The sequence below is a fragment of the Colletes latitarsis genome, chromosome 6 (assembly GCF_051014445.1).
Source record: "Colletes latitarsis isolate SP2378_abdomen chromosome 6, iyColLati1, whole genome shotgun sequence".
Classification (NCBI taxonomy): Eukaryota; Metazoa; Arthropoda; class Insecta; order Hymenoptera; family Colletidae; genus Colletes; species Colletes latitarsis.
In genome coordinates this window covers 24,861,614-24,887,539 of record NC_135139.1, presented here as the reverse complement: position 1 = coordinate 24,887,539, position 25,926 = coordinate 24,861,614, and the positions used below count along the sequence as shown (strand labels likewise).

The 25,926-nt window shown below is 46.7% G+C and overlaps 2 protein-coding genes across 7 annotated transcripts in view; both read right to left on the bottom strand.

Moving 5' to 3' along the window:
• Wwk (anoctamin 8 white walker) overlaps positions 1 to 12,134 on the bottom strand; it is a 35,780-nt gene extending 23,646 nt beyond the window's left edge. For 2 of the 6 annotated variants that reach the window (XM_076766273.1, XM_076766269.1), the window contains exons 1-2: positions 11,677 to 12,133; positions 1,846 to 1,931 (exon numbers count right to left, since the gene is read on the bottom strand). In XM_076766273.1, coding sequence (XP_076622388.1) covers positions 1,846 to 1,931; positions 11,677 to 11,869 — 279 coding nt within the window. In that variant the 5' untranslated portion in view covers positions 11,870 to 12,133. Of the gene's footprint in view, positions 1 to 1,845; positions 1,932 to 11,676 lie in introns of all 6 variants that reach the window. The other 4 variants (XM_076766270.1, XM_076766268.1, XM_076766271.1 and 1 more) reach the window with 4 other exon arrangements.
• A 2,725-nt stretch (positions 12,135 to 14,859) lies between these two features.
• LOC143342731 (uncharacterized) overlaps positions 14,860 to 25,926 on the bottom strand; it is a 32,659-nt gene continuing 21,592 nt past the window's right edge. The window contains exons 2-10 of the mRNA XM_076766911.1: positions 23,712 to 24,056; positions 23,220 to 23,639; positions 21,097 to 23,093; positions 20,653 to 20,911; positions 19,772 to 20,482; positions 19,125 to 19,571; positions 18,297 to 18,797; positions 17,203 to 17,835; positions 14,860 to 17,011 (exon numbers count right to left, since the gene is read on the bottom strand). Coding sequence (XP_076623026.1) covers positions 15,722 to 17,011; positions 17,203 to 17,835; positions 18,297 to 18,797; positions 19,125 to 19,571; positions 19,772 to 20,482; positions 20,653 to 20,911; positions 21,097 to 23,093; positions 23,220 to 23,639; positions 23,712 to 24,056 — 6,603 coding nt within the window. The 3' untranslated portion in view covers positions 14,860 to 15,721. The remainder of the gene's footprint in view (positions 17,012 to 17,202; positions 17,836 to 18,296; positions 18,798 to 19,124; positions 19,572 to 19,771; positions 20,483 to 20,652; positions 20,912 to 21,096; positions 23,094 to 23,219; positions 23,640 to 23,711; positions 24,057 to 25,926) is intronic.

Genomic DNA, 25,926 nt, shown 5'->3' with positions numbered 1-25,926 from the left:
TATTTGTTATCGTTTTCTAACTGCAAAAAACCTATCAGATCCGTTCTTGTGGTATGAATTTTGTTTTAGTTTTCTGTTGAAAATAACACGTAGTACTGCGTTTGATTACTGTCACGTAGTATTACGTGTAACGAGAGAAGCCTGAATGTTGCAAGCGACGGGAGACACGGTTGCTTGCACTCGATCTAGTCGATACGATGGCTGATGAGCAGAACGTAGTACTATGTGTTAATGGAAAAAACGTAGTAGTACGTGTTCACGGAGGCTTAGTAGTATAGGTGAAAGTAGTATCCATCAGAAAAGTATACTACTACGTGTCAGTGAGAAGAACGTAGCAGAAGACTGCTGGGAAAAATTATAATGGGGGATTCTAGAGGCCAAAATAAGACAAAAATCAAGAATGCCAATTTGTTGATGAAGGCTTCTTTAAAAAGTTATTAACAATTAAATTCAAAAATTTCAAATCGTTCTGGAAAAATTATTTTTGGTTGCAGCGGTCAATTACAATCAGTTTTGGTCATTAGACATACCTTCGAAATCGTAACCATTTTCGAGAAAAAAATTCCTTATCGAAAATGTAATGTTTGACCATACATTGATATGTTTCACTGAAATGTTTCGGCAAAAAAAAGTTTCAAATCGTTCTGAAAAAATTATTTTCGGTTGCGGGAATCAATTACAATAATTTTTGGTGAATAGACATACCCCCGAAATCCTACCCATTTTGTAGAAAAAAATTCGAGAAGCTGTGAAATTTTTCGACGGAGAAAAAAATTTCAAATCGTTTTGGAAAAATTATATTTAGTTACAGGGGTCAATTACAATCATTTTTGGTCAATAGACATACCCTCGAAATCCTAACCAGTTTCGAGAAAAAAATTCGAGAAGCTGTGAAATTTTTCGACAAAATTAAAAAATTTCAAATCATTCTGGAAAAATTATTTTTGGTTGCGGAAATCAATTACAATAATTTTTGGTGAAAGGACATACCCTCGAAATCCTACCCATTTTGTAGAAAAAAATTCGAGAAGCTGTGAAATTTTTCGACGGGAAAAAAAATTTCAAATCGTTTTGGAAAAATTATATTTAGTTACAGGGGTCAATTACAATCATTTTTAGTCATTAGACATACTCCCGAAATCCTACCCACTTTGTAGAAAAAAATTCGAGAACATGTGAAATTTTTCGACAAAATTAAAAAATTTCAAATCATTCTGAAAAAATTATTTTTGGTTGCTGGGATCAATTACAAACATTTTTGGTGAATAGACATACCCCCGAAATCCTACCCATTTTGTAGAAAAAAATTCGAGAAGCTGTGAAATTTTTCGACGGGAAAAAAAATTTCAAATCGTTTTGGAAAAATTATATTTAGTTACAGGGGTCAATTACAATCATTTTTAGTCATTAGACATACTCCCGAAATCCTACCCACTTTGTAGAAAAAAATTCGAGAACATGTGAAATTTTTCGACAAAATTAAAAAATTTAAAATCATTCTGGAAAAATTATTTTTGGTTGCGGGGGTCAATTACAAACATTTTTGGTGAATAGACATACCCCCGAAATACTACCCACTTTCTAGAAAAAAATTCAGTACTGGTGGAACTTTAAACGTTAATAACTTTTTAACGAAGCCTCCATCAACAAATTGGTATTCTTGATTTTCGTCTTATTTTGGCCTCTAGAATCTCCCATTACAATTTCTCCCAGGGGTGGCCGAACACCCTGTATAATATGCAGTCGACGTTTATAAACTCTCGTAATTTTAATTTCGTTGGTTTTTATGTTAACAAACTTGTACAGTTGGTTGGGGAAATGGTTAATTATATTGTTTGTACACACCTGAGTTGGTACCTTTTGTATCCAAAGGCGGCGGGGGGTCATCAAGTGGCCGGTGCATGGTATCTTCTGTCTAAGAAGACGGGACGCTGAAACAGGGAATTGTTATCATTAAATTCCGAAAGTAGGTCCGAGTAACACTTTGTTAGAATGTTTTCGACCCGAAGATTCAGTTCTGTAGAATACACTGACAACGTTTGGCCATTAGAGCCTGAGATAACTCGTGGGAACGAACAGGACCAAAGTCCTCGAGTCGAAAACGCTGTAATAAAGTTCGCTAGGACTGCGATGGTCGGCAGTTATAATTATTGTTATTAAATATCGATCCCCAGCCGTCTCCGTTTCCTAACGAGACGCGTCGTTAGCGAGGCGTCGCGTAATTTTCACGGGGAATCGGTTTTCCACGCCGTCGACGAAGCGAGAACCGTCCCGTCCTTTAATAAACCGCTAAATCACAGGCGTTAATAGCTTGCGTAATCGATGGGGACGCGACGATCTTGATAATGAAACGTCGCGTTAGCACGGCAAGAGGCGGCCGTCCTTCGTTTCACGTAAATCGAGTTTAAATTCGTGGCGTCGACGGTGATTGGCCTTTGACGTGGTTTTCAGGCGGAAATACGTAGCTGCCAGCCAACGTCAGCCATCGATCTATCGATCGATTCGCTTGGGATCGCGCTTAGAAAAGGGAAGAGTTGAGTTACAGTTGAGAATAATTAATTCTCGGGCATGTTGATGAGGTCGGGATACGAAATAATAAACTCAGATACAATAAACGAACGAAATGGAAATTTATGTAAAAGTAAAAATGGCTGCACAGAACTGTTCCGTTTTACATTTGCGACGAGCTCGATCATTTATTGCTTCTCAGCAGGCGATGACCAGACATCCATCCAGTGGCTGAGAAATATTTCTCTAACAGAGCAGCCATATTTCGATACTGATATTCGATACGAATGATCGCGAGTCTGGGAGGATGTAAACACGGATCTAAAAATCAGAGATTACGTAATATCGCGTGAAACGACGCGATACCGTGTCTCCTATAAGCGATTACACCGTGGAGGTTGGGTTTCGGTGCGCTCGCGTGACAAATAACGTGTTCCCGCCATTAATCGTGCTGTCACGTGACATTCTCCGCTCCGTACTTCGCATCGCAAATTCAATTATCCTCGAACTACCGAGGTTCCTTTTCCGGAAATGTTTTTCCAACGTCGTAAACAATGAAACTTCCGCACGGCACGGTCGAGTTAACTCTTTGAAACGTCAAAGGGAAATATCGTTTCCTCGGATTTTAATGAATCCCGAAATCAGTCGCCGGAACTCGGGGATTATTAAGAAACTCTCGAGTGCCTCTCGAACGTACGATAATTCTCAGTTTGATACCCTTTCCATCCACCGGGCTAACGAACACTTTTTTCGCCGGAATTAATAAATTCGTGAAATCCAGGATAATTTACAGCTTGGGAACTGACAATTACGAGCGAGAATCCGTCAGACTCGGTGGCAAATTAAATTACCGTCTGGAAGCGGCGAAAATCTCGCCGGGAGCGAAACCTTGAGCCGGACATCGCTGATAAAACGACGAACGTGGATTCGTGGCTCGTTTTTGTCGCTGGACGATCAAGAAATACGGGTCCCTGTAGACGAGACAATTCTATTTCTTCGATGTTTCGTTTCCCCCGGCAGCCACCCTCGCTTCCGGAAAATTTTTCCCAAGGATCCGAGGCCGCAATAAAGGAATACCGGCATCGTTTCGAGCGCCAGCCTCGAGGTAATTTTCTGGTCAACGGCTATAAGCCACGGAATTGGTTTTCGAACCCCCCCCTCCCGTTCGTTCGGTAACCGGCAATTCCGTGGAAGTATTACACGATCGCGTAACTTAATCGTTAACCGTGCGACAAAGTTTTTTTTCTGGGTCGAAAAAAAAATACTGCCGCCAGGAGGAGGACGCTTAATGAACTTAAGAGACCTTATCAGGCCTGATCGAAATCTTTGATTAAAGCTCATTAGGCAGAAACCTTCCGGGGGTTCGAGAGGCCTAACCCCGATTTTGATTAAATTTCGTTTGATATTAAGTGGTTAGGTAACCCTAAAATTTTGAAAAATTCGATAGTTTGTCTGTTGGCTTAAATAATAGTTTGAAGCCTTAAAATCATTAACAACGTTTTTGCTGAAAATTTAGAGCCTCGAACAATGACGTATATCTGCTTAAAGTATTTCAAACTTTAAATGCATTTTCCTTGGAACAATGTTCTACAAAACGGTGTGCAGAATTACTCCAATTCTAATTAATCAATTGCTTTAAAAATTTACGATAACTGCATTGACGATCCGTTTTTTTACCTTGTGATTAAAAAGAGACCTAATTGTTCGTTACGCTTCAATTCGAAAGAGACACAGAGCTTGAGATATCTAATCATACTCTGTGGTAGTGGTAATAAATTTCTCTACGAAGTCGTGGATGATGCCAAGGATTGGTCCTAGATTTCTCACGATTATTCAGGATCACGATAGTACGAGCCAAGACTATGATTAAATTTCGTTATGACGAGACGCTTAAATCGCGAGTGAGTTAATCAGATCTAACCCCAAGATTAAATTTCGCTAGAAAGGGACACTGAGAGATCACGAGATCCAACCAGGCCTAGCAGAGATAGGAATGATAGTAGTGAAATGGGTTCCTCCATCGAGGATCAGTGTTAGACTATTGTTCACGTTAATGACATAATTAAAATTTTCGATTAAATTTCACAAGGAACAGGCCGAGAAATCTATTTCAGAATAGAAGATAGTGACACAATTTGAACATTGAGCGTCAGACGATGTACCTATCGTGGACACAATGGCGTTCTTCCGAACACCTGTTTTCCCCGAGACCTTTATCGATTGTGGGTAGCTAAACAACACCCCACGTTTCGCTACAGTCCTATGTCCGGCTAATTCCACCCATTTCCTATAGGAAATAGAGACACGAGGCGATAGCGAGAGAAAAGCCTGGTGTCCATCCCAGAGGGTCGATTTCAAGCGTCTCTATTAAGGGTGAGATTCTCTAATCCACACAGTATCGGAGCTAATGATCTACCTTAAATAACAGTGACACATTTAAGCTACATTGGGTGGAGAAAAAGATGTGCACGATCCTCTGCGAAGAACAAAGACAGTTGGCTGAATTTTTCGATTTAACACACCTACTCGAGTCATATTTACTGTCAGGAGAGTCTGTTTAGTGTAATTAGAAAATAGAAATCGTGGCGTCAAAATGTCAAAGTGAATTTGTGTTCGCTATAACCGAGACTCGAATTTGCCTAAACTCTATTTCGTCTTCGCAGCGTCCCGAAGCTGTAATTATGCGCAAACTTGAACAAAGTCAAGCAACGCGCTACCTAAGCGAGGAACGTTATCTCTAGTAGAACAGGCGAGTTGCTCTATAGTTAGAGTCTATTAAAATCGACCATGTTTCATCCAAGAACACCCAAACTCTATCGCGATGTCGTATGCGACGTTCTGCCCACGAAAACGTCGTTGAAATTCTATCATTTTGGGTATGTTTCGACCAATTGGGTCGCCATTTTGTTTAGAAATTAATAGACGAGGTAAATATCACTATTTTAAACCTATTTTTTCGAATATTTCATTTGTTTTGAACGGTATATTTCTTAAAATTGGGGCACAGGAACTTAAGAGTCATCGTAGATGGCGCAAGTAGTGCACGCCCACCATTTTCCTGCGAGAATACAATTTTCCTATTGTAAATAATTCCTTTTCGTTCATCGACGATTATGGAGGGCGTTTCTGACTTCGTCGACACTGTTTCATTGCTCTGTTTGAACGAAGTTGGCGATTCAGCTAAACAAGCGATAGAACAATCTCACAGTTATATGTTAGGTCATCCTTTCCCAGCCAAGTTGCTCCAGTTACTACAATGTCCGTTTTGCCACAAAGCTGCCCAACGATTCCAATCGGTCGTGTCGTCCACAATAGAACACTATAGTGATCGTTCGGTTGGACACTAGTGGCTCAGAGTGTTCACGGTGTGTAACTGCTTGTACAACCAACCAAAACATTCGATCGGATCTTTGGCTACGAACTTAGTTTCGTCTATAATGCAGAGGACACTTTTTGGAATTTTTACGTCGAAAGAAGAATTTTGAAAATTTTGAGAACATTATCGGTCTTCTGAGTGCTTTATTTTGTGGTTTTGGAACGTCTGCTTCGTGTTACGGTCCCTTCGCGAGGTGTCAATCTTCCTAATTTACGTGGCATCTCCAAGTTTTCGAACGTCGGACGGATGGCGGAATTTAAATTGAAATTCTGACGCGGTTCTTCGAGCGAAACGGTTCACGTTTATTCCGAAGCACAGCAAATCCCCGTCTTACGCGATTAATTCGTCCCGGAATCTTCCTGCGCGAGTCGAATCGCGTACAAGATGTTTGATTTAACTTGGTCGAATTAGTCACTTGTTTTTTGCGGAGGGGGAAAACATTTGCTTTGAAAGACAAGCAAAAATGAAATGTTTTTAATAATATTCAGGCTTAAATACTCTTGGTAAACAATTTAACGTTTACCAAGCTGTAGAAGTTCCGTTTTCAGAAGTGAGCGAAACTCTTTTCCTTCACAGACTATTATTAACAGACCGCGTGCAAACTTTTTCTCCCCACGTCCACACGGTTCGTTAGGCTCTCTTTAGGGGTGGTAAAATTGTTACCCTTTGTTCCCGGGTGTTTGTAACAGCCTCGTCCATCGCTCATATAATTAATCCTCGCGATTAAATCTGCGTTCCTTCCTTCCTGCAATCTCCCCCCACCCTTTCCCGGGGTAGTTTCACACATTTGTTTCGTTACTCGTGAAATTAGTCCTGTCCCAGAAATGTTTGAGACCGCGAGCAAAGAGAAACCTTCTCTAATCGAATTAAAAATTCCCAACGCGTTGGAAGCACGAAAATATATTGTGGCACTTTTCTTTTTATCGCATTAAATTTTCTAATTATGCCTGTCTCGTGCCCGGATGTTCCGGTGCTGGTGTGAAAAATTTTAATGGCCGAATCTAGATCCTACGATGACGTGGAAATTACGTCCGACGAAATAGCGTCTGAGAATTTTCCGGAATTATTAATTGCTGAAAATTCGCGAGGAAACCTGAGATTTCATTAAGATAGAGACGAAGTTTACTTAACTTCCTCGCGTGGTACTTAATTCTCTGTAAGATTTGTTTTTAAAAGGACGAGCTCGTCGCTCGTCGAGTTTTATATTGTTTATACAGGGTGTTCGGCCAGCCCTGGGAAAAATTTTACTGGGGGATTTTAGAGGTCAAAATAGGACGAAAATCAAGAATACCAATTTGTTAATGGAGGCTTCGTTAAAAAGTTATTAACGTTTAAAGTTCCGCCAGTACTGTTCCGTCAAATACTGAATTTTTTTCTCGAAAGTGGTTACGATTTCGAAGATATGTCTAATGATCAAAACTGATTGTAATTGACCCTTACAACCGAAAATAATTTTTTTAGAATGATTTTTAACTTTTCAATTTCGCCGAAAAATTTAGGCATCTACCCCTTGTCGATTTTTCTTAAAAATTCGTAATTTGATTTTTAGTAATTTTGTTTGACGCCCTATAGAAAAGTTGTCTAATACTTTTTTGTAAGTACCTATGGGCTCTACTTCAGAAAAAAGTTTCATTGAAATATATTCACTATTGTAGGAGTTATGGCTGTTTCAATATTGGATCATTTTTATAGGGGTTTTTTCATTTTTCGGGGTCAGGAATCAAATGGAAGGTGATTCTATGTGAGATAATAAGTAAAGAATGTAGAATAAAGTTTATTTGTACGAGGCACCGTTTACGAGAAAATCGATCACGAATATTGATGGAGCGTGCTTACAACGGAACAAGTAGAAACAGTCGATAATGGTCAGACACGCCAGCCAAATCGTGTTTAATCGCACTCACGCCCCGCGATGTTGATTAAAATTTATTGACATGCTATTTCGAAAGCGGGAAAATCGATTTCGAAAATTTATAGTGCACTCCTATAATATGGTAAGTAGAAATATTCGATATTGATCAGACGGGGGCATTGAGATTTTCAAATATATTTATCTCGAAAACCAAGCACTGCACGAAAAAAGTTTATTCTACATTTTCGACTCATAATAGCATGTATAATTAGTATACTGAATATGATCACGTTTGCACGAAGAATACCGAAGGGAGCCTCGAGAGAGTCGGCTGAAAATTGTTATTTTTCTCGTAACGAACAAATTAACTAAATTATATTTTTATATGTAAGCTGGTACTTCAATTAACAAGTAATTGCCTGTTTGTTGTTTCGTACGATCTTTCATTGGGCGTGGTTTGAACGTTTGCAGCTACTTGAGGCCACCAGAACCGAGTGAACTGTATTAAAATACGCCGCGGTCAGAATAAATTCGTCGTCTCTACGTTTCTCGTGTAATTCTCGAGCCGGAAGTCGAACGTTCCGCACGATGGATGCATAATCCGCTGCAGTAATAATAATTCCACATTGTGGTACAAGACAGTCGTGCATCGAAGTGGGTCAGCGCGTACGGTTCACGAGGATTACCAGAAACGCGTGAAATCGCGTTTGCGGGATCGTTGGGAACGCAAACCAAAGTATTGTTTGCGATAGTGTCACGCGACGAACATAATCACGCGATCCTTCGACGTTAAAGAGATGTAAAAAAACACTCTTGGGATCTTTCGTTCAATGTCTCGTTAAAAAAGGGGCGTTTAAGGGATAATTTGCTTCTAGATACGATCGAGAAATACCGATGCAGAGATTTCCTCGTCTGGAAATATTTATAAAAAGACTTCTCATGCAAAGACTCGCGTTTGAAAGTCTAAACTTTAAGAAAACACGGGAGAGGAAATATCGATTCTTTTTATAGGAGACACGAAGAACAGTCGTTCTCGTTCCCAACACCCATGGACGCTCAAAGGCGCCCTAACGTACGCATTCCTCGAATTCTTATTTCAATCACCCTCTCGAGAAACTTTCTTCCACAATAGTGGACTCCTTAAGGCGCACTCGAGTGGTCTGTGGAGTGGCATCCTCGTGGATCCAAGCCAAACGTGTTTCTCTTCGACCGTGGGGGGCTCATTCTCGACTGGTCGCTTATATTCGAGACTTTAAAGTGCCAGCGTGTGAAAAGTGCAACGCATATTGCACTCTTGAAGCCCGGTCCCCCTTAGAAATAAGCTCTGCAAGGTCTGAGTACTGCAGAGCACGTACGGTTGCAGCCTTTAACGATATCAGATTTTTGGTGGGAGCTTTGGAGACAAGACCAGGTCTGTACCAATGTTACTACCATACTACTAGATCCAAACAGTGATGCACGGGATATCTAATCACTGTTCTATAAAAATAGTTAAAAATAGTGGAGGACCAGACTAGGTTTAAGCAAATGGAGTATGAAACTGTACAGGAAACTAGACTACGTGATTAGGTTTAAATGGTGGGCAGAAGATTAGATCTACTGGTGCGATACGAGACTAGGTCTGACCAATGTACCATACTACTGGGTCCAAACAGTGATGCACAGGATGATATCTAACCACTGTACCACAAAACTAATTAAAAACAGTGGAGCACAAGACTGGGTCTAATCAAATGGAGTATGAAACTGTACAGGGAACTAGACTACAAGACTAGATCTAAACACTGAAGCACAAGATTAGATCGATTGATGGAGTACAAGACTAGGTCTGATCAAATGGAGTAAAAACCTGAATTAAACCAGTAGGCCACGAGTCTAGGTCTAAACAGTGGGGCAGAAGACTAAGTCTGACCAATGTACCATACTACTAGGTCCAACCAAGCACACCACGATCACTTAAAAATCTATTTCTTCCGCGGAAGATTGATCCCTCGCACTTAAAAAGTATCAGCCGAGCATTAAGTACTAGATACACGACACTTGTCTAAGATTGGCTTCCTAAGGTCCTGGATACAAGTGTCATCGAGTGTGTCTCCACTCGGTGGGCACTTAGGAGCATTCAGGCGCCTGTAACCTCCTCGATCCTCGATCACGAAGTAGCCCTTTTATCGTCGGGGTCTAGGAGACCCGCCAAACTCTAATCGTCGCAAGGAAGTTTGCTCTTGGATCATTTACGACGATGGTATCATTAAGGGGATTTCCACGGTATCTCGGGAGGTGAGAGAAATCGATATTTGTTTTCGCTAGAGTTTCGAGAGACCCACCTTTATCGCGTCAACGTGCGAAAAGTGTAACGCATCAGCATCCCATGGTTTACCCGATACTCGAGCGCGCCGATATCTTCGCGCCTCGCTGCTCTAACGACTCCAATATATCTCCCTGGCAGCTAGCGATGCAGAGAGCTCGAGTTCTCGGTAGCTCTAAGGATCAATCTTTAACGCTCTGGTTCTTAAGAATACCGAAGCTTGGAATCTTCGAAGCTGCGAGGAATCTTTAGAGCTCGATCGTTTGGATCTTTGGAAGCTTGGGATCTTGAAAAATTGAGACATCAAAGCTGAGCCCACGAGTCTTCGAAGCGCCAAGTCAAGCCTAAATCTGAGAGGATCTTTCTAGCTCCTCGTGTTTCGATGGCTAAGCCTCCAAAGTCTAGATCGTATGGTCTGAATCCGGAAAGTTGGGGCACAAAGCTCGAAGCCTGCTTCGAGAACGTTACTTCCGGCGCATCGCGAAAAGGGGATAAGCCGTGGCTGTGACGTTCGCGACGAAAGAAGAAGGGGACGTCGCGACGGGTGGGCGTGTGTACGGAACGATTTTCGGCAAGGTGAATCGATCAACGCCGAAAATAAGCGGCCGTAACCCTAGAGAATCATCGTCCGTGATCGGTGCACGGAACACCACCCTCCGTCCCGTGTCACGGGAACCTATTGCGCGAGGTTTCGTAACCGGAGCGACCGGGAATCCGACCGCTTAACCCCGCGGCCCCTTAAGCCCGCTACACACTCGGATTCATTGTCGCCGATGCATTCCGGCGAAGCCTACTCTCAGGGGCAGCTTTCCGATAACCCTCGTCGCCACATCGGGCTTACGGCGAACGTTCCCTACTATCGCGACGCTTATCTCCCCGGGAAAATGTCACCGTTTCGGGTTAATAATGGAGTCAATAAATGCAGGGTCAAAGGGGAACTCGGCTAGGGGGGCTGGTTATAATCTCCTAAGCTCTCTGGGAAGGAGATTATACTGTAATTGATCAGTCAACTTCTCGACCCCGACAGACCCCGGTATAAACTACTCTAAATCAGACTCGTGGTTCCTCGAGTACCACTTTTCGAAGTTGGAACCTCGATGCCCTCCGGGAGAAAATCACCAGGTTGGTGACTTTCTCCCGAGAGGGTAGGCAACCGTGTAAACACACATGTACGTTACAACGACGTACACGATGGAGAATTCTTGCCCCGCGGAAACGAGAATCGACGTTACCCCTTTGTGGCCGTAGATCCAGAGTGGTCGGTGTAACGATTGTGTACAAGCCTTTACACCATTCCGAGTGCACGCGTACCCGCAGCGGCACAGCGGAGAACTCGCGCACCGCATCTGTGGCTGCGCACAGCACGGGGTAGGAGGGGGAGAGGGTGAGAGTCCGCGTCTCTCTCCTCTTTTTCTCGAACTTAAACGCACACTTAGAGAGGAAGGCGGAGCGAATCGAGCGCGTAACCTGTCGAAACCTGTCGAAACCTGTCCGTCTACGGGTCATCGTGTTTATCACCCCCGAGGATGCACCCGAGCGTGCGTTTATCGTACGGTGTTCTAGCCGTGCCCCGTCTACCGATAGACGGAGCACGAAAAGGGACAACGAACGGACATGAGGGTTACGGGGACTCACCCTTGTCGAGGGTTTCTTTGGCCGCGTGTATGACCTTCCTCCGTCTGAGCCCGTCGCCCGCGAGGGCGGTCGTCATCGTGCTAGAAACGGTGTCCGTTGTCCTCTCATCTTCGTCACTGTTCGCGCACTCGCCGGACGTGGTCGATGCACGGTGGTCGAGGAGATTGATCGGGGACCCCTCGCCGCCTGGCATAGTGTCCCGATTAGCAGGACCGACGCGTCCTTAACCGAGGATCTTTGCGCCTGAACTGAATTCGCTCCCTCTATGCAACCCCTTGCGCTCCGCCACTGTCGGCCGTCTGTCTCTCTCCCACCACTCGTCGTCGCTGCGGGACACCGCGGCGCTGACCGCCTGGAGGCGCCACACGTCGCCCCCGCACACTGCCACGGAATCAATTTTTAGGCGGCCCACCGGAGTCGGACGAATCTCCTTCCGATACGCCGATTTTACGAATCTTTCTTCGCTCCGTGCACGTGATACCAGCTTAGCTGGGATCGACGATCGTGCCCGAGACACTCGTCTCGACAGTTTTCGAAAGTTTTTCGGAAATTAATCCCGGTCCCGTTCCCGAAGAATACTCGAAGACGTTAGATAGGTACATCAATTTTTAGACGGTCCATCGAGTCGAACTTTGGTTCGGTCCATTGGTTTTCAACTTTTTTCTTTTTTATTCAAGGTTGATTTAAGGTTTCAATCAAGACAATTGGATTGGAATAACGCGAATGCTATTGGAATTAACGATTGCTTCCTGATGCTCGATGATACCAGACATTTTTTAAGAAACTTTTGTCCCCGTTACGGGAGAATGTAATTTTGAAATATAACAAACTTATCCATAACGAGTTTTATGAAGAATAATAAAAGAGTAATACCACATTTCCCTTTTTCTAAAATTTCGTCTTGTAAAAAAATTTCTTTTTAGAGAAGACCATATATTTTGTAATCTATCCACGATTAGTTTTCTCCCGCATAAATTCGAAAGGAATAATCACCGTCGTTCGTTTTATTACGTAATATGAAGTTTGAACATGATTTTCACCGCGTAAAAGTTGTGGCCGTGTCACTGCGTCGCCGATGTCGATGCTCCGTGACTCACTCTCGCCGTTTCCGCGAAACAAGGTAACATTTTCGCGTAGTTCCGCCATCTGTGGCGAACTTCAGACGAGGCACGCCATCGATCGCGTGCAACGCCATTTTACGCTCGACTACTCTACGATACCAGCCACCTTTATCGTTCCTCTCCTTCCCTAGCCGTTTTCCAGACCATGTGATACCATCGAGAGCCTCGAATACACGTGCTACATAAAAATTAGGTTAACGGCTCGGTTAATACTCCTAACACCTAACTCTTCCCCGTCTCTCGCCTGCAACCGAAATTTTTCGCTTTATAGAGCACTCTCGAGGCATCTCGAAATCGCACAAACATAAAATTAATATAATACCAATGGAAATTCATCCCCCTCCAAATTATTAAGAATTTTGTATTAATTCGTATGTTTTGCTGTTGGTCTGACCCAATACAAATCGATTGATTTCATTTGTAAGGTAATTTCTAATTATTATTATTCAGAATCAAAGTTTCGTTCGCTTTAAAAAGAAGGTCGAGCTTAAAAGGGTCGCAGAAGCGTACCAGAGACGAGCAGAATTCTTTTCTCGATAAAAATCTCGGTGAATACAGATGTTTCCAACAGTTACGATAGATTGGGTTTCAGGGACGCTGTAAAGCGGATCGTTGCATATTTTAGATTCGAAATATTTTGCTGGCGTCGTACGTGGCCGGAAGTCGTGCGTCGGAGGTTTCGAGTACGATTCTCGCCGCGAACGAGCTTGGAAAAACACGGATGGGGGGTAGGGCGCGTTAAAAGCACGGCATCGGGGAGGCTGTGACTGGGAAATTGGCTCTTTCGAAGGTGTCAAGGGCACGCTCTAAATTCAGCCGTCGTTAGTCTATTCCGAGACACTGTCGAGCAGATTATTTCCTATTTCCGGAAGCGAAGTGGCCATCAGAAACGACAGGGGTGTCGTTCTCCTAGCACAGATATCAAAAGGAATCGATGGCCGTGCCTCTCCCCCCGATTGAATGCAACCTGCCATGACGGGATAGGCAACCGTCGCTATTGGAAAATGATCGTAATGCGACTTCCGGCACGCTTTGATAATTCTCTTCGTCGAACGCGACGGGCTTTCAGCAGCCAGCTCGCGCATCGATAAACAAAACCAGGGAATTTCGTGGACCGAATTGAGTTCGAAACGATGATCGAACGAATGACGCAATCGAATCGTACCGGTCGGGATATTAATTCACTGCCCGACATCTGGGTTGGTCTTTCTCCATTCGTCGAACGATATTCCATATTTTCACTTTTCCCCACGCACCTTTATCAGGGAAAATATGTTCCAATTAACCTTATATTTACATAGAATAATACGCGTATAAAATAGTGTCGAACCAAACGTCTCTATCGATTCAAAATATATTTTTGACTCCGTTCGAATCGATTCCAGTAAAACTGGAGCAGTTAAAAGGTCTTTTTTTTTCTTTTCTAGGTTATGTAAATGCGTAATAAGCGATCGTTAGATCGAGTCGCGATAATTAAGGTTACATCTAGCATAGTTCGACGGCCATTAAGAGATTTTCGATAAAAACAATGGGGGTTAATTAAAAGGGATGCGGCCGGGTCGATAAACTCCAGTGAACTTTAGAACGAAGAGTTTGTTGGCTCAATTTAACGCGAAAGTGCTCGTCGAAGTTGTCCGTTTCCTCGTCGAATGGAAACCCATAGTATCCTCGCGATGTCTCGGCAAATTTTATTCAAGAGCAACGAATAAAAACTTCCAACTTCGTTTCCGTTTCGTTTTTAAATTTATTCGCGATTTTATTCCGGCACCACCAACCCAAATCAGTCGTAAATTTAATGTTTTAAAAAAATATCGCGTCTCGTTGATCAGCTGAGAGTAATCATGTGTCGGGGGAAAGGGGGAGGGGAAGTGTATAAATAATTCACGAGTGGTTACCCGCTTAACTGATCGTCGATAAGCGCGGGGCGTTCGTTAAGCCTGCTTGTCGTGTACCAGGGGTGAAAGGACTCTTCGGTGGGTCGCGTGCAAACGAGACCGTTGCTTTCGTACGTTTTTATTAAAATACTTAAACGCTTAACTTACACGTGTACCAACAGCGGGCGGTAGGTAGTTCTCGGTTAAACGAACTAAGTCCTCTATCGTTTAAAGCGACGCTGCCTCCGTTTCCGGTTACGATCCTAGTCGAAGGGCGACCAGAAACGTTTGGCCACCTTCTTACTTTTTCCCCCTTTCCGCAAACAAGCGTCACGACGCACGATCGATCTCGAGCCAACCGGGTGCTCGAACCAGGGTACGCCAGATTATTTTTAACACGTTCACCAGCGGCACGGGGGGGGTGTACAAGGGCTAAATGCAGGGGATAGGGAACCTAGGGGGCTTTTGGAGGCGCTTGAAGGGCCCTTTATTCGTAGATAATTCGTCCAAGATTGAATTGGGACTGTTCGATTAATTTAATCCTACGTGGACGGCCATTTTGGAGAAACTTTGTTTATCATTTTCCGTGAGAAGGAGTAGACTGGGACCCATGATCCCTTCTGCAAGTTTCATCCGCTCGGTGTGTAGAATACGATGCGATCGTTCGAAAATTTTTATCCCGACAAGGTCAATTTTGCTCTTAAAAATAGTCACACGTACCGCTGTTTCGCGGATCCATTGAAAGAGAAATTCGATTGTCCCGCTCTCGGTAAGAAGCAAGTGTGAATCGTCGAACGTTGATAAACTCAGGTTTGGTGAACCGAAAGAAAATATACTTGTCCCTTCCACTCGGATCGCACGCACCCACGCGTTGGAAATATACAAAAAAAAAAGAAAAAAAAAAAAAAGAAACACCGCCTCGACGCGCGAACAAATCGGATCCCTGGTAAATAAATAAGAGCAGATCGCGCGTTACGAGGCCCCGCCCCCCTGTGCAGATCCGTCTTTTCAGCACTCGTCAGAAGGTAGCGACGATTTCGTGGGTCCCCTTCATCTGAACCGATCGTCCTGGCTGGGCCTGGTCATCACGCATCGGCCCCTGTAGCAGATCTCCGTCATGTGGGAGACCCTGGTGGTCGTCGACGTCCGTAGAACCTTCCCCAGGATCGACTCGGTCGCGTTGCTCGCCACAGTGGTGCTGAGGAGTTTTGGGGTAGTCGTGGTGGGTGGATCCGTGGCGATCTCTGACGTCGTGGCGACTCGTTCCAAGGTCGTTGGGGTCTCCGTCGTGGGGATAATCGTTTCGGTGGTGTCACGAACGCTCGGATCCTTCGTCGAGAACTCAGCTTCCGTCGGGATCTGCGAAGTAGTCGTGGTTTCCGGTTTCTCCGTGTCCGCGACCGTAGTTTCCTCCTCGACGCTCTTCATAGTGTCGAAGATCGCCTTCACGTAATCCGACAGCGTCTTGACGCTGGCGTCGCCCTCGTTCTTGGTCACCAGACCCGGTATGGAGGACTCGACGCTAGCTTTAGGGTCGCGTTTCCGTGACAGAGAACGATCGAACGCGGAGGGATACCTCACCTCGCTCCACTTGGCCCTATGATTCTTCGGGTGGGCGTAATTGTCTTCCCTGGATTCCTGGTCCTTCTCGAACGACTCCGAGCCACCTTCTTTCTCGTCGTCGAGGTCCCCGAAACTGTCGTCGCTATCGATCGTCTTTGATCGCGTGCTGGCCGCGTCCTCGTCGCTCTGAATGGACTCCGCCGACTCATTCGGCTTGTCTACGTCGTTATCCTTCGCGGTGTACTTCTCAGCGAGCAAACCCAGGTCCAAGGCATCCTGGACGCTCTTCTCCCACTGATTCTGACTGGTCAACTTCTTTGTCTCGTCGCCTTTGTCTTCCTCCGTCGATGAAGTCCCTTCTGACGTCGGTTGCGTGATCATGTCCTCGTAGGAGGACTTTGCGGTGGTTGTTTCCTGAAGCCTGTCCGTGGTGGGCATCGTGGTGGTTTGGATCTCGTTCGCGGTCGTCTCCTCGACGTCGTCCGGGATAACTATCGGCGTAGTCATCGCCGGAGACATGGTCCATGCGGCTTCTGGCGTCTCTGTTGTCGTGGGCCTCGCGGGAGTCTTGCCCTCCTTCAGGATCTCCGTCAGAAAGTCTTGCAGAATCGACTCCTCGGACGAGCTCGACTCCGTGGTCGTGGGATGCTTCGAACTGTACTTGTATTGCTCGCGAACCAAACCGTTCACCGCCGAATTGAAGTGCTGGGACTCCGCTGTCACGAAGTCGTCGACCGCTGGTCTCACGCGTACGCGAACTCTTCTCCTTCGCGCGACCTGGAACACATTTTTTTTTATTAATATTATGGGGTCCTGTTGACGAGATGGACTCCGCAATTTTCTCTAGGAGACCGAATAAACACTTACGTCTTCACCTATCGTTTTAAATTCTTTGATACGAATAAACACACTATAATTGTTGGTAGTTCCAGTGTTAAGTCTTTCTGAGCACCCAGTGCGTACCGTACCTTTCTAACAGCGGGTGGGCCAGCTGGTTTCTTCTGTATCTTGGCGAAATCGATAGCGGTCTGTTGCTCGGTGGAATTTTCCACCTTATCCGACAGCCAGGTTTCCGTTTGGTCGTTGTTTTTGTTCTGCGTTATCGTGGTCGGCGCACCGGTGAAGCTCGTCGTCCTGGCTTCCTCCGTGTGGTCCTGGACAGCCGTTTTCCTCCCAAAGTCCGTGGTGCCCATCAGCATCGACTCCTCGTCCCTCGCGTCCTCCTCGCTGCTCCTTTTGTCGTCGGAAGAAACGACCAGAGTGACGGACGAAACTTCCGGTTCGGCGGTGATTATCTCCGGGGCGCCAAGGTCCTTCAGGGACTCGTGAAACCATTCGTGATCCTTGGTCTGCTCCCCGGCCACCTGGTTTGCCGTTCGACTCGGCTGGAACGAGGTCCTGGTCAGTTTCGTTGACCACTGGCTCTCTGCGCCGTAAATATCGGCGGTCGTCGAGTGAGCGTCGTCCGACGGCGACTTGGCTAGGGACGGTTGGCTGTATTTCCTCTGCGCGTTGCTCGCCAATTGCGTCTGGTCGTATTCCTCGCGTTGCGACCCCTGGTCGGGGTAGTTGCCGAAATTTAGCACGAACTCGGACGGATACTGGAAACAAGACGATATTTCGATTTGGGACGCAAATATTCATCTACTTCGGGACGAAGGATTCTGAAATTTGGCCTAGAGTTGCTCTATCGATCCACCGCTTTGGTAGTTAGATATTTATATAAGGAGAGCTCGAATATTGATGAGCACTAGTGCACGTTCTAAAATTTTGAATCCTTAGGGAATGATTATTCCCAGGTTCGTAACTTTAACACTCTCAAAGAAGGAAAAAGGATCCAGGACTTCGACGATCCCCCCCAAAAAAAGGAGTTGATTATCCCCAAAGACTGTTCCCATCTGCCCTGACGAAGCAAAACAGGAATCGATCGAAGCCTAGGGCGTTGGGAGGGTGGAAGGTACGTGAGTACTCGAATTTCTAATCACAAGTCCAAGCCCCCATTAGCTGCAGGGCGTCCAAAGTCCCCTGTAATTCGCTTGGTAGGCTGTTACGCAACACTCACGTTCTCGCTGGATGATTCGTAGAACTGATGAGCGGTTGGATTACGCGACGAAGGGAACTGCCCGTCGTAATTGTCGTCGTAGAGATTCGGTTGTTGCTCGGTGGTGGACGGCTGGGCGGCTATCCGGGGATAATTCTCGTCCAGGGGTAGCTCGTTGTGCGCCTCCAGGACGGACTCGGTGGTGCTGGTGGTGGTCACGCGTTTCTTCACGGGTCGTCGGATTCTGCTCCTTACTCGCGTTTGTTTCGGTTCGTCGGGTCGTGACTTCGATTTCACCGTGTATATAGCGTCGTCCGGCAATATGGTGGCAACAGGTATTCTTTCCGTAGTGGTCGCGGCCTCTATGGACGGCGTTGTCGTAGGTGGCAGGGTCGTGGGCTTCCCTGACAGCCGACGGTTGGGCGTCGGCTGGTACTTTTGACGCGTCTTCAGCAACTGCGTCTGAGGATTCGATTCGACAGACTCGATCCCCTCGCTGGGGAGCAGGGATTGCTGCGGCACCTGTTTCAGAGTTTATTTCTAATATTTAGCAAAATAATTCCTCAGTGGCTAACCTGCATACACACAATATGGCGTATACATCTCCCTGCCATCTTATCAACCTTTACGTGGACTCTCAATCTCAAGTGAATAATTCTACTTAATATTGATTTTTACCAATTTGGTAAATGGAAATCAACATTCCTTCAAAGCATGAACTAATGGAGAATTATCGTTAATATTCTTTTGGCTTCCAAGAAAAATCTACTCATCGTTATAGGCAAGAATTGATCTGTCGTTTGGCACATTCAGTTCCGTGTTTTCGATCGTAGGATCTATTTTCCTTACCTCTGAAAGCTGGGGCCGATAGGTGACAGGCGCTGGGAACCTATTGTCCACCGGATGTACTGGTCGGAAGTTCGGCGGTCTTATAAATCCGTAATCGATGTCTTCTTCCGGCGGGGGTGTGGTCGTCGTGATCGTAGATGGTGCTATCGTCGTAGTGGCGATTTGTCGTTGCTGTTGAACCGCGTGGATCTTGATGTACTCGTTGCCATCCGTTTGCACCTGCGATCCGTGGCTTTGTGCACGCGTTCTAGGTCTGTTCCTTTGTCGACTGTGCGACGTCCGGGTGGAGTCCTGATTCACCACGTTGAAACGAACGTATTCGTCCTGCGAGCCTCTGTTTCGCGTCTGAACCGTCGGCTCGTGGTTCACGCGAGTACTGATGCGTCCTCGGAGCCGTTGACGTATCACTACGGGGGTGGTACTGGTCGTGGTGGTCTCTGTCGTTATCTGGAGTCACAAGTCATCAGTTTTGAAGAGCCAGAGTACTCGGCCACCTCTGGGTAAAATTTTAATGGGAGACTCTGGAGGCCAAAGTAAGACGAAAATCAAGAATACCAATTTGTCGATCGAGGCTTCCAGAATCTTCCATTAAAATTTTTGATTTAAAAGAAGCATCTAGACAGTTTCTAAGATTCTTTCTCACTCACGTCGGACAGAGTGAGCTCGGTGGACGAGATGGGCAGTTCGTAGTCCTCCTGCTTGTTCTCCGGCAGCGGGACGAAGATAGGCTGCTCGTTGGGGTCGTTGTGGATGACAGCGCTCTGGATTTTCTCGCTCTCGAGGCGATGCAGATTGTCCTGCCCGGTCAAACTGTACTCCGGCTGGCCCTGAGGCACGTTCACCTCGTAGATCGAGGAGTAACGTTGCTCGTCGGGTATCCTGGACCGCGGATCGGCCGTGGTGGCCAACTCGTAGTCGCTGTTCTCCGCCTTGCCGTCTAGCTGATAGTCCTTGGGCCTCTGGAGGATACCCTGGTCCAACGGATCCCCGCTCTGCGCCTGATAATTAAATCCGTTCACCGGGGTCTTCTCGAGGCCGGTCTGCTGCAAAGTAGCCTGATCGTAGCCGCCACGATAGTTTGATTGCTCCGGGAGACTCTGGGGGTAGTTCTGGTGCCTCGAGTAATCGTCGGACACCAACGGGGAGCCATGGTTCACCGTCGCGTCGCGCAACGACGTCGGATAGTTCTCCGTGGTGCTGACCACCGTGCTCGACGGATAATTCTCCGGGGAGAAATCGTTTAGGCTGCCGTCTGGACCGCTCGGTTGTAGATACGCGTTCCCGGTTGTGGGCGAGTCGCTGTGGGGGAGGTTCTCGTACGCCTGCTGCGTCTGCGGCTCCTGGTTTTGCACGAGCAGCTGCTGTTGTTCGAACAGTAAGATATTTCAGTCGCGTCATCTGGACTTCTAAATCGATAAGCAGCTAATTGAAAGTTCAAGTTGACTCTCAATCTCAACTGATTTTCACCAAATTGGTAAATGGAAATCTTTCAACTTTAGAGCATTTAAAAAATATGAGGAGCAAGCACCTCAGCTTGGTGGAGGGTCTTCTCCCGATTCCTGTACTTCTGCGTCCTGCTGGAGGGCCTCCTGTGCTCCGTGTTGTACTTCAACGTAGTCTCCGGGATCCTGGACTTGCTTGGCTCGTACGCCGACTCCCGATATTCCTCGGTGGTCGTGGTGTACCTGGATCTAGATCTGTTGTAGGGTCGTCGGTTTCTGTCGGTGGTCGATCTCGTGGACGGGGCCTGGGTCGTTGTCCTCGGTCTCGTGGAGACGACCCTGTTTCTAATATTAACGAGACACCGTGTGAGACGAGACGAGATACTTATCGATATTGTGGCGTTGCTTTGCTGGTGTAGGAAATCGAGAAAGATCGTAGGAGCGAGGATGGAGCGCTTGCGAGGTAACGAGTATGGGAGATGACGCCACAATATCATTGTAAAATAAATCAAATGCTTTTCACCACATACCTCTGGCGTCCACGTGTCCTGTAGGTGGTCGTAGGAGTGCGTTGGGTGGTAGTACTGGTGGTGGTGGTGGAGGGTGTCGTGGAGGGTGTGGCGACAGTACTAGCCTGCAGTTTACCCTCGTTCCTGTCCAGTAACGAATTCACCAGGCCAGGCAAATGCGGTGAAATAGCTGGCAACTCTGCTGGGAGGCTGTACTGAGTGGGTCCAATGGGGGCTCTGACGTCGTTCAGGTCACCAGCAGTTATTTCACTCTCGAAACTGTTGCTCAAACCGGACGTGGAGTGGGAATTGTCTTGACCATATTGCCCTGCGGGATTGTACCTCTGAGACTCTCTCTGCTGAGCCAGTTCTTGGTTTATCAACGCCAACTGGGCAGTTAAATCCTGACTCTTGGTCGAGGGATCCTGAGGATCGACGTCTTTGTAGCTGGGAGTAGTGGAGTACGAGACATCCTCTATCTGGCTCACCGAAGTCTCCACTCTGGGACGTTGCACGGAACTCTCCGTGGTCCTGGAACTATCGTCGTAATACTTGTGCTTCCTCGTAGTGGGCCTCTGATCCTCGTAATAAGCCGTGCTGATCACGGAGGCTGGCTTGCTGTCGCCGTAAAACTGCCTGAACCTGAACCTGGACCCCGAGTATCCGGACGACGGGGTGCTGGACACGTCCTGGGAGTATCCAGCGGTCGTCTGAGGCTCGTACAGAGCGGTCGTGGGGTCGGGGCCGCCGTCGAGTCCGTCGCTGTAGGAGTTAGGCTCGATGAGGGGTGTGGGACTGGGATTCTGATCGTCGCCATCTTTGGGATCGGTGTTGTCCAGGGTGTTCACGACTACAGATCCTATGTGAGGCGATGGGAATGGTATCTTCGAGTAGCCTGGCGGAGGATCGAAGCTCAGGGGCGCCACGAAGAAGGGCAACTTGTCCACCTTCCTCTCCACTCGGTTGTGATCGATGGACGAGAGATAGGGTAGGTCGAACTTGGCGTAACCTATTGGTGGGTCCAAGCTGGTCGGACCTACGAAGACCTGGGGCGTGTCTGGGCCAACGGTGTCCAAGACGGCGATCGTCTTGGCGTCCTTCAGTATCTTCAGAACGTCCGACACCCTGGCAGAGTTTGCCTTCGAGTGGGAGTTTCCCATGTAAACGGACAGGGGTGGCTGGTTGGGGGACGGGGTGGTGGTCGGTTCGCGATAACTCTGTTGCTCCTGGTACTGATTTCGCTGACGATGTCTGGTGCGAATCTTGCTCCTGGCCGGTTTCGTCGAGCCCACGTGCTGACGATGGAAGTCCTGCTGGTCCCTGATCAGAGGCAGAGCCTGCGACTGGACGTCCTGGTGTTGGCTCAGAGCGCTGGTCGCTCTTGCCTCGTCCTCGCGTTGTTTGTCCAGGAGCTGTTGTTGCTTCAAGGCTTCCTGAATCTCCAGTTCCTTCTGCCTCTCCATGGCAGCTAACCTCTCAGCCTCTCTCTGTCTGGCTGCCTCCTCAGCTCGTCGTTTCTCCTCCTTGGCGCGAACCTCTGCCAACCTTCTGCGTTCTAACTCCTCCAAACGTTGTTTCTCCCTGGCCTCGCGGATCCTTTCCAATTCTCGTTGCTTAGCCATCTCTTCTAGCCTCTCCAGCTCTTTCTTCTTCTTCTCAGCCTCCCGTTGCCTTTGTAGCTCTTGCTCTCGCTGAAGAGCCTCCTGCTGCAGCCGTGCCTTCCTCTCCAGCGCCCTTTGCTCTTCGTTCAGCCTGGCGATTTCCTTCATGCGCTCCTCCTTCAGGAACTGGGTCTTCTCCTCGCGTTCCATCTGTATCTGCTGCAGCAACTGACGAGAGAACGCGTCCTGGTCGTGAGAAATGGCGGTCTGCTCGACCCCCTGGTTCTCACGGTGATGGTGATGCTGCTGTTGAGCCTGCTGCTGCTGCTGACGATGAGGATGCTGCTTCCTTCCGCGGCCCCTCTTCGGCTGGCCCCGTTGCGCCAGCGTTTCCGCCGGCACGTACACCAGCTGCACCTGAAACACGCGAAACAATTCTGTTTTGCACGATCCTGGGAAACGCAGTGACATTTACGTTAGAATGTCCTGTTTAGGTTAAGAGTAGAGGGGTCGTTGGTCAAAAAGGATGAAGGTTCGACCGACCTCTTCCTCCTCGTCCTGCGAGTGCTCAGACTGAGGCACGAAGAACGCTTGATTCCCATCCTTCAAGTGTTTGGCCCCAGGTCGCTGGTTCTCCTGAATCTGTTCAAGCTGTCCAACGTCTACGTTCTGTCCCTGTTGGACCAAGTGACCGTTCTTGAAGCTCTGACCGGGCAGAGTCGCGTACTCCTGAGGACCTTCTCTGTCTTGTTTCGGTGGCGATGGCGGAGGTGGATGAGCCCTGGGTCTTTGAGGGAGGAAATTCTGCGCGGGGAACACCGGTGGCAGAGCGTCGGTGGCAGGAAGCGGCGGTACCAAATCCTCAGGAGCCAAATCGGGCCCAGTGTGGGAGTGTAATCCAGCTTGTTGCTGTCGCTTGTCCTCTTCCGGATTACTGAATCCGCTAGGCAGGAACGCTTGTGACTGAGGAACCGGAAATTTCCTTCAGTTCAAAGGATAAAATCAAGAATCGATTCAAATAGGAATCTTCTATACCTGAAGAAGCTGCTGTTGGGTTCTGAGTTGTTGCTGCAGCAACAACAGCTTCTGTATGCTCTCCTGCGTCTTCTGAAGCTGCAGAAGCTGTTCCTGGTACTGTTGTTGAAGAGTAGGTGGCAAGGACAGTTGTGGGAGTTGAGGCAATTGAGCGGTGCCGCTCGCCACGAGTCCAGATGATGGATTGTTCTGTTCAATTTGGGTTTGCGAGGCTCTGGGATCCGGTAATGGGATCCATTCGCTGTTTGAGACCTGTCGTGACCATCGTTCGGCTTGAACCGCGCCGAATTCGACCGACAGGACCAAGCAGATCGATATCGTCAATAATAGACACCTCTGCACGAACTGGAAGAAGAAGAACTTTAAAGTTGAAAGATTTAAAGGCTTTTTCTCTGATTAAAAATTGCAATGGGAACTTGCGGGGTACAGACTAAACCGGTAGGGACACTGGTAGGACTGGAGGCGAGGGGGAGGAGAGGGTGGAGAATTTGTGGCATTGATACAACAATGAAAGGGCCTGCCAGTGTGTGGGAATATTAATTTTTCGCAAAATTATGCCTTGGTTGACCTAACTAACGGTTGAGATGGCTCACGCCACTCTCCCCACTCTTCCGTCACCTTAGAGGAGGCATACGTGGCGCTATGACCAACACCTCTTAGTCTTGTGTGGAACTCCGGGGGAAGTGGCAATCCTGACTACCTATACGTACTGGGACCTTCCTTGGCTGACCAGGGGGACCAGGGGGGCCACTACTGGCTACTGGTGACCACTACTGACCACTACTGACCAGTGCTGACCACTGCTGACCACTACTGACCAGTTGACCAGTGGTGAGCTTACGATGACCAATAGCGACCAGTTGCTGACCAGCGGTCAGGTTTGCTTAAATATCCCCTCTCTCTCTTATTTTTCAGATTTGAAGCTTGCTCGTTCATTTTTGACTGTCGTTTGATGAAAAATTGAGTTCGTTGAATTTATTGGTTTTCGTTTCGTTACTGTGGGTGTTTCCACCATTTTTGACATACAATGATAATCTATTGACTGGTTCTCTTCTATTATTTTGACAATTGTTGCGTTTCCTTGACCATATGTGACTTTGAAAGAAAATGATTCTCTATGGGGCATTTCCTTCGATCGTTTACTGTTTCTGTTTCCAATTCTTTCCTGAACTCGTATCTGTCTTTGTCGATCAATCTGAATTTTTATTTCGATTTTGTTTACGAAATTGCTTTGTCGGTTTCACTACTTGTGGTATTAATCGAATCTGACTTGGTAAGATATTCCTCATTTCGTAGAATATTTTTACTGGTCAGCAAGGTTTATCAGCATCGTCTATCAATTAATCTGAATTTTTATTTTGATCTTATTTGTGGAATTGTTCCGTCGTTTTGACTGAGTGTATTTAATGTATTTCGACTGACATTGTTTAATTCATTAGTATTTTTACTTCCTTATTACGTGCCAATTTTGTATATTTCTTTAGGTAGGTCTACAATAACTGTATTCTGTGTAGGAATGTTTCAGAATTTCTTAGCTTGTTCGATACATCAGCACAACAAATTATTTCTCCACTTGTCGCATCACAGATGGATTGGATAGGATTTATTAAATTGTCTTTAATATGATACTAATACAAGTATTAGTTTCTGTTCCAGGTCAGATCTATTACAGATCGATTCCAAGGACATCGAGGGAAGACGCCACAACCGCCGAGGGATTCATCCGCCGAGGGAGTCATCCGCCGAGGGACATTTAATTCCAAGTAAATTAGTCTTAAGCTTCGTCGCGAATCTTAAAATTAACGTCGAAGATTTCTTTATATCATATCTGCGCGCTGTACCAAGCAATTATTGATCAAGTAGCTTCTCTCTCGTTCGTTCCCTCGTTCCTAGCTTCGATCACCGCTGTTTCATCGATTGAAACATGTGATCGGCCGTGTATCTGATCCGAAAGATCTAATCGCCTTCCCTTGGTAAGCTTGATTGAGGGAAAACGGCACTTCGCTGGAAGGTGTGGAGTTTCCGTATTCTGCGGAAACGCATACCTTCCAGCGGAAGTCGACCCCGTTTCAGGTACTCTCTCTTTTGTCAGACAACCTAAGTCGGGTCCTTCGGGCTCCCGGCGGGTTGCGTTGGAGAAATAGAGACCTCGACTCGGGGTTGCAGTTCTCTGTTTTCTTGTTGAGATCGAGTTAGCAAGGGCAGTAGGTTCGAT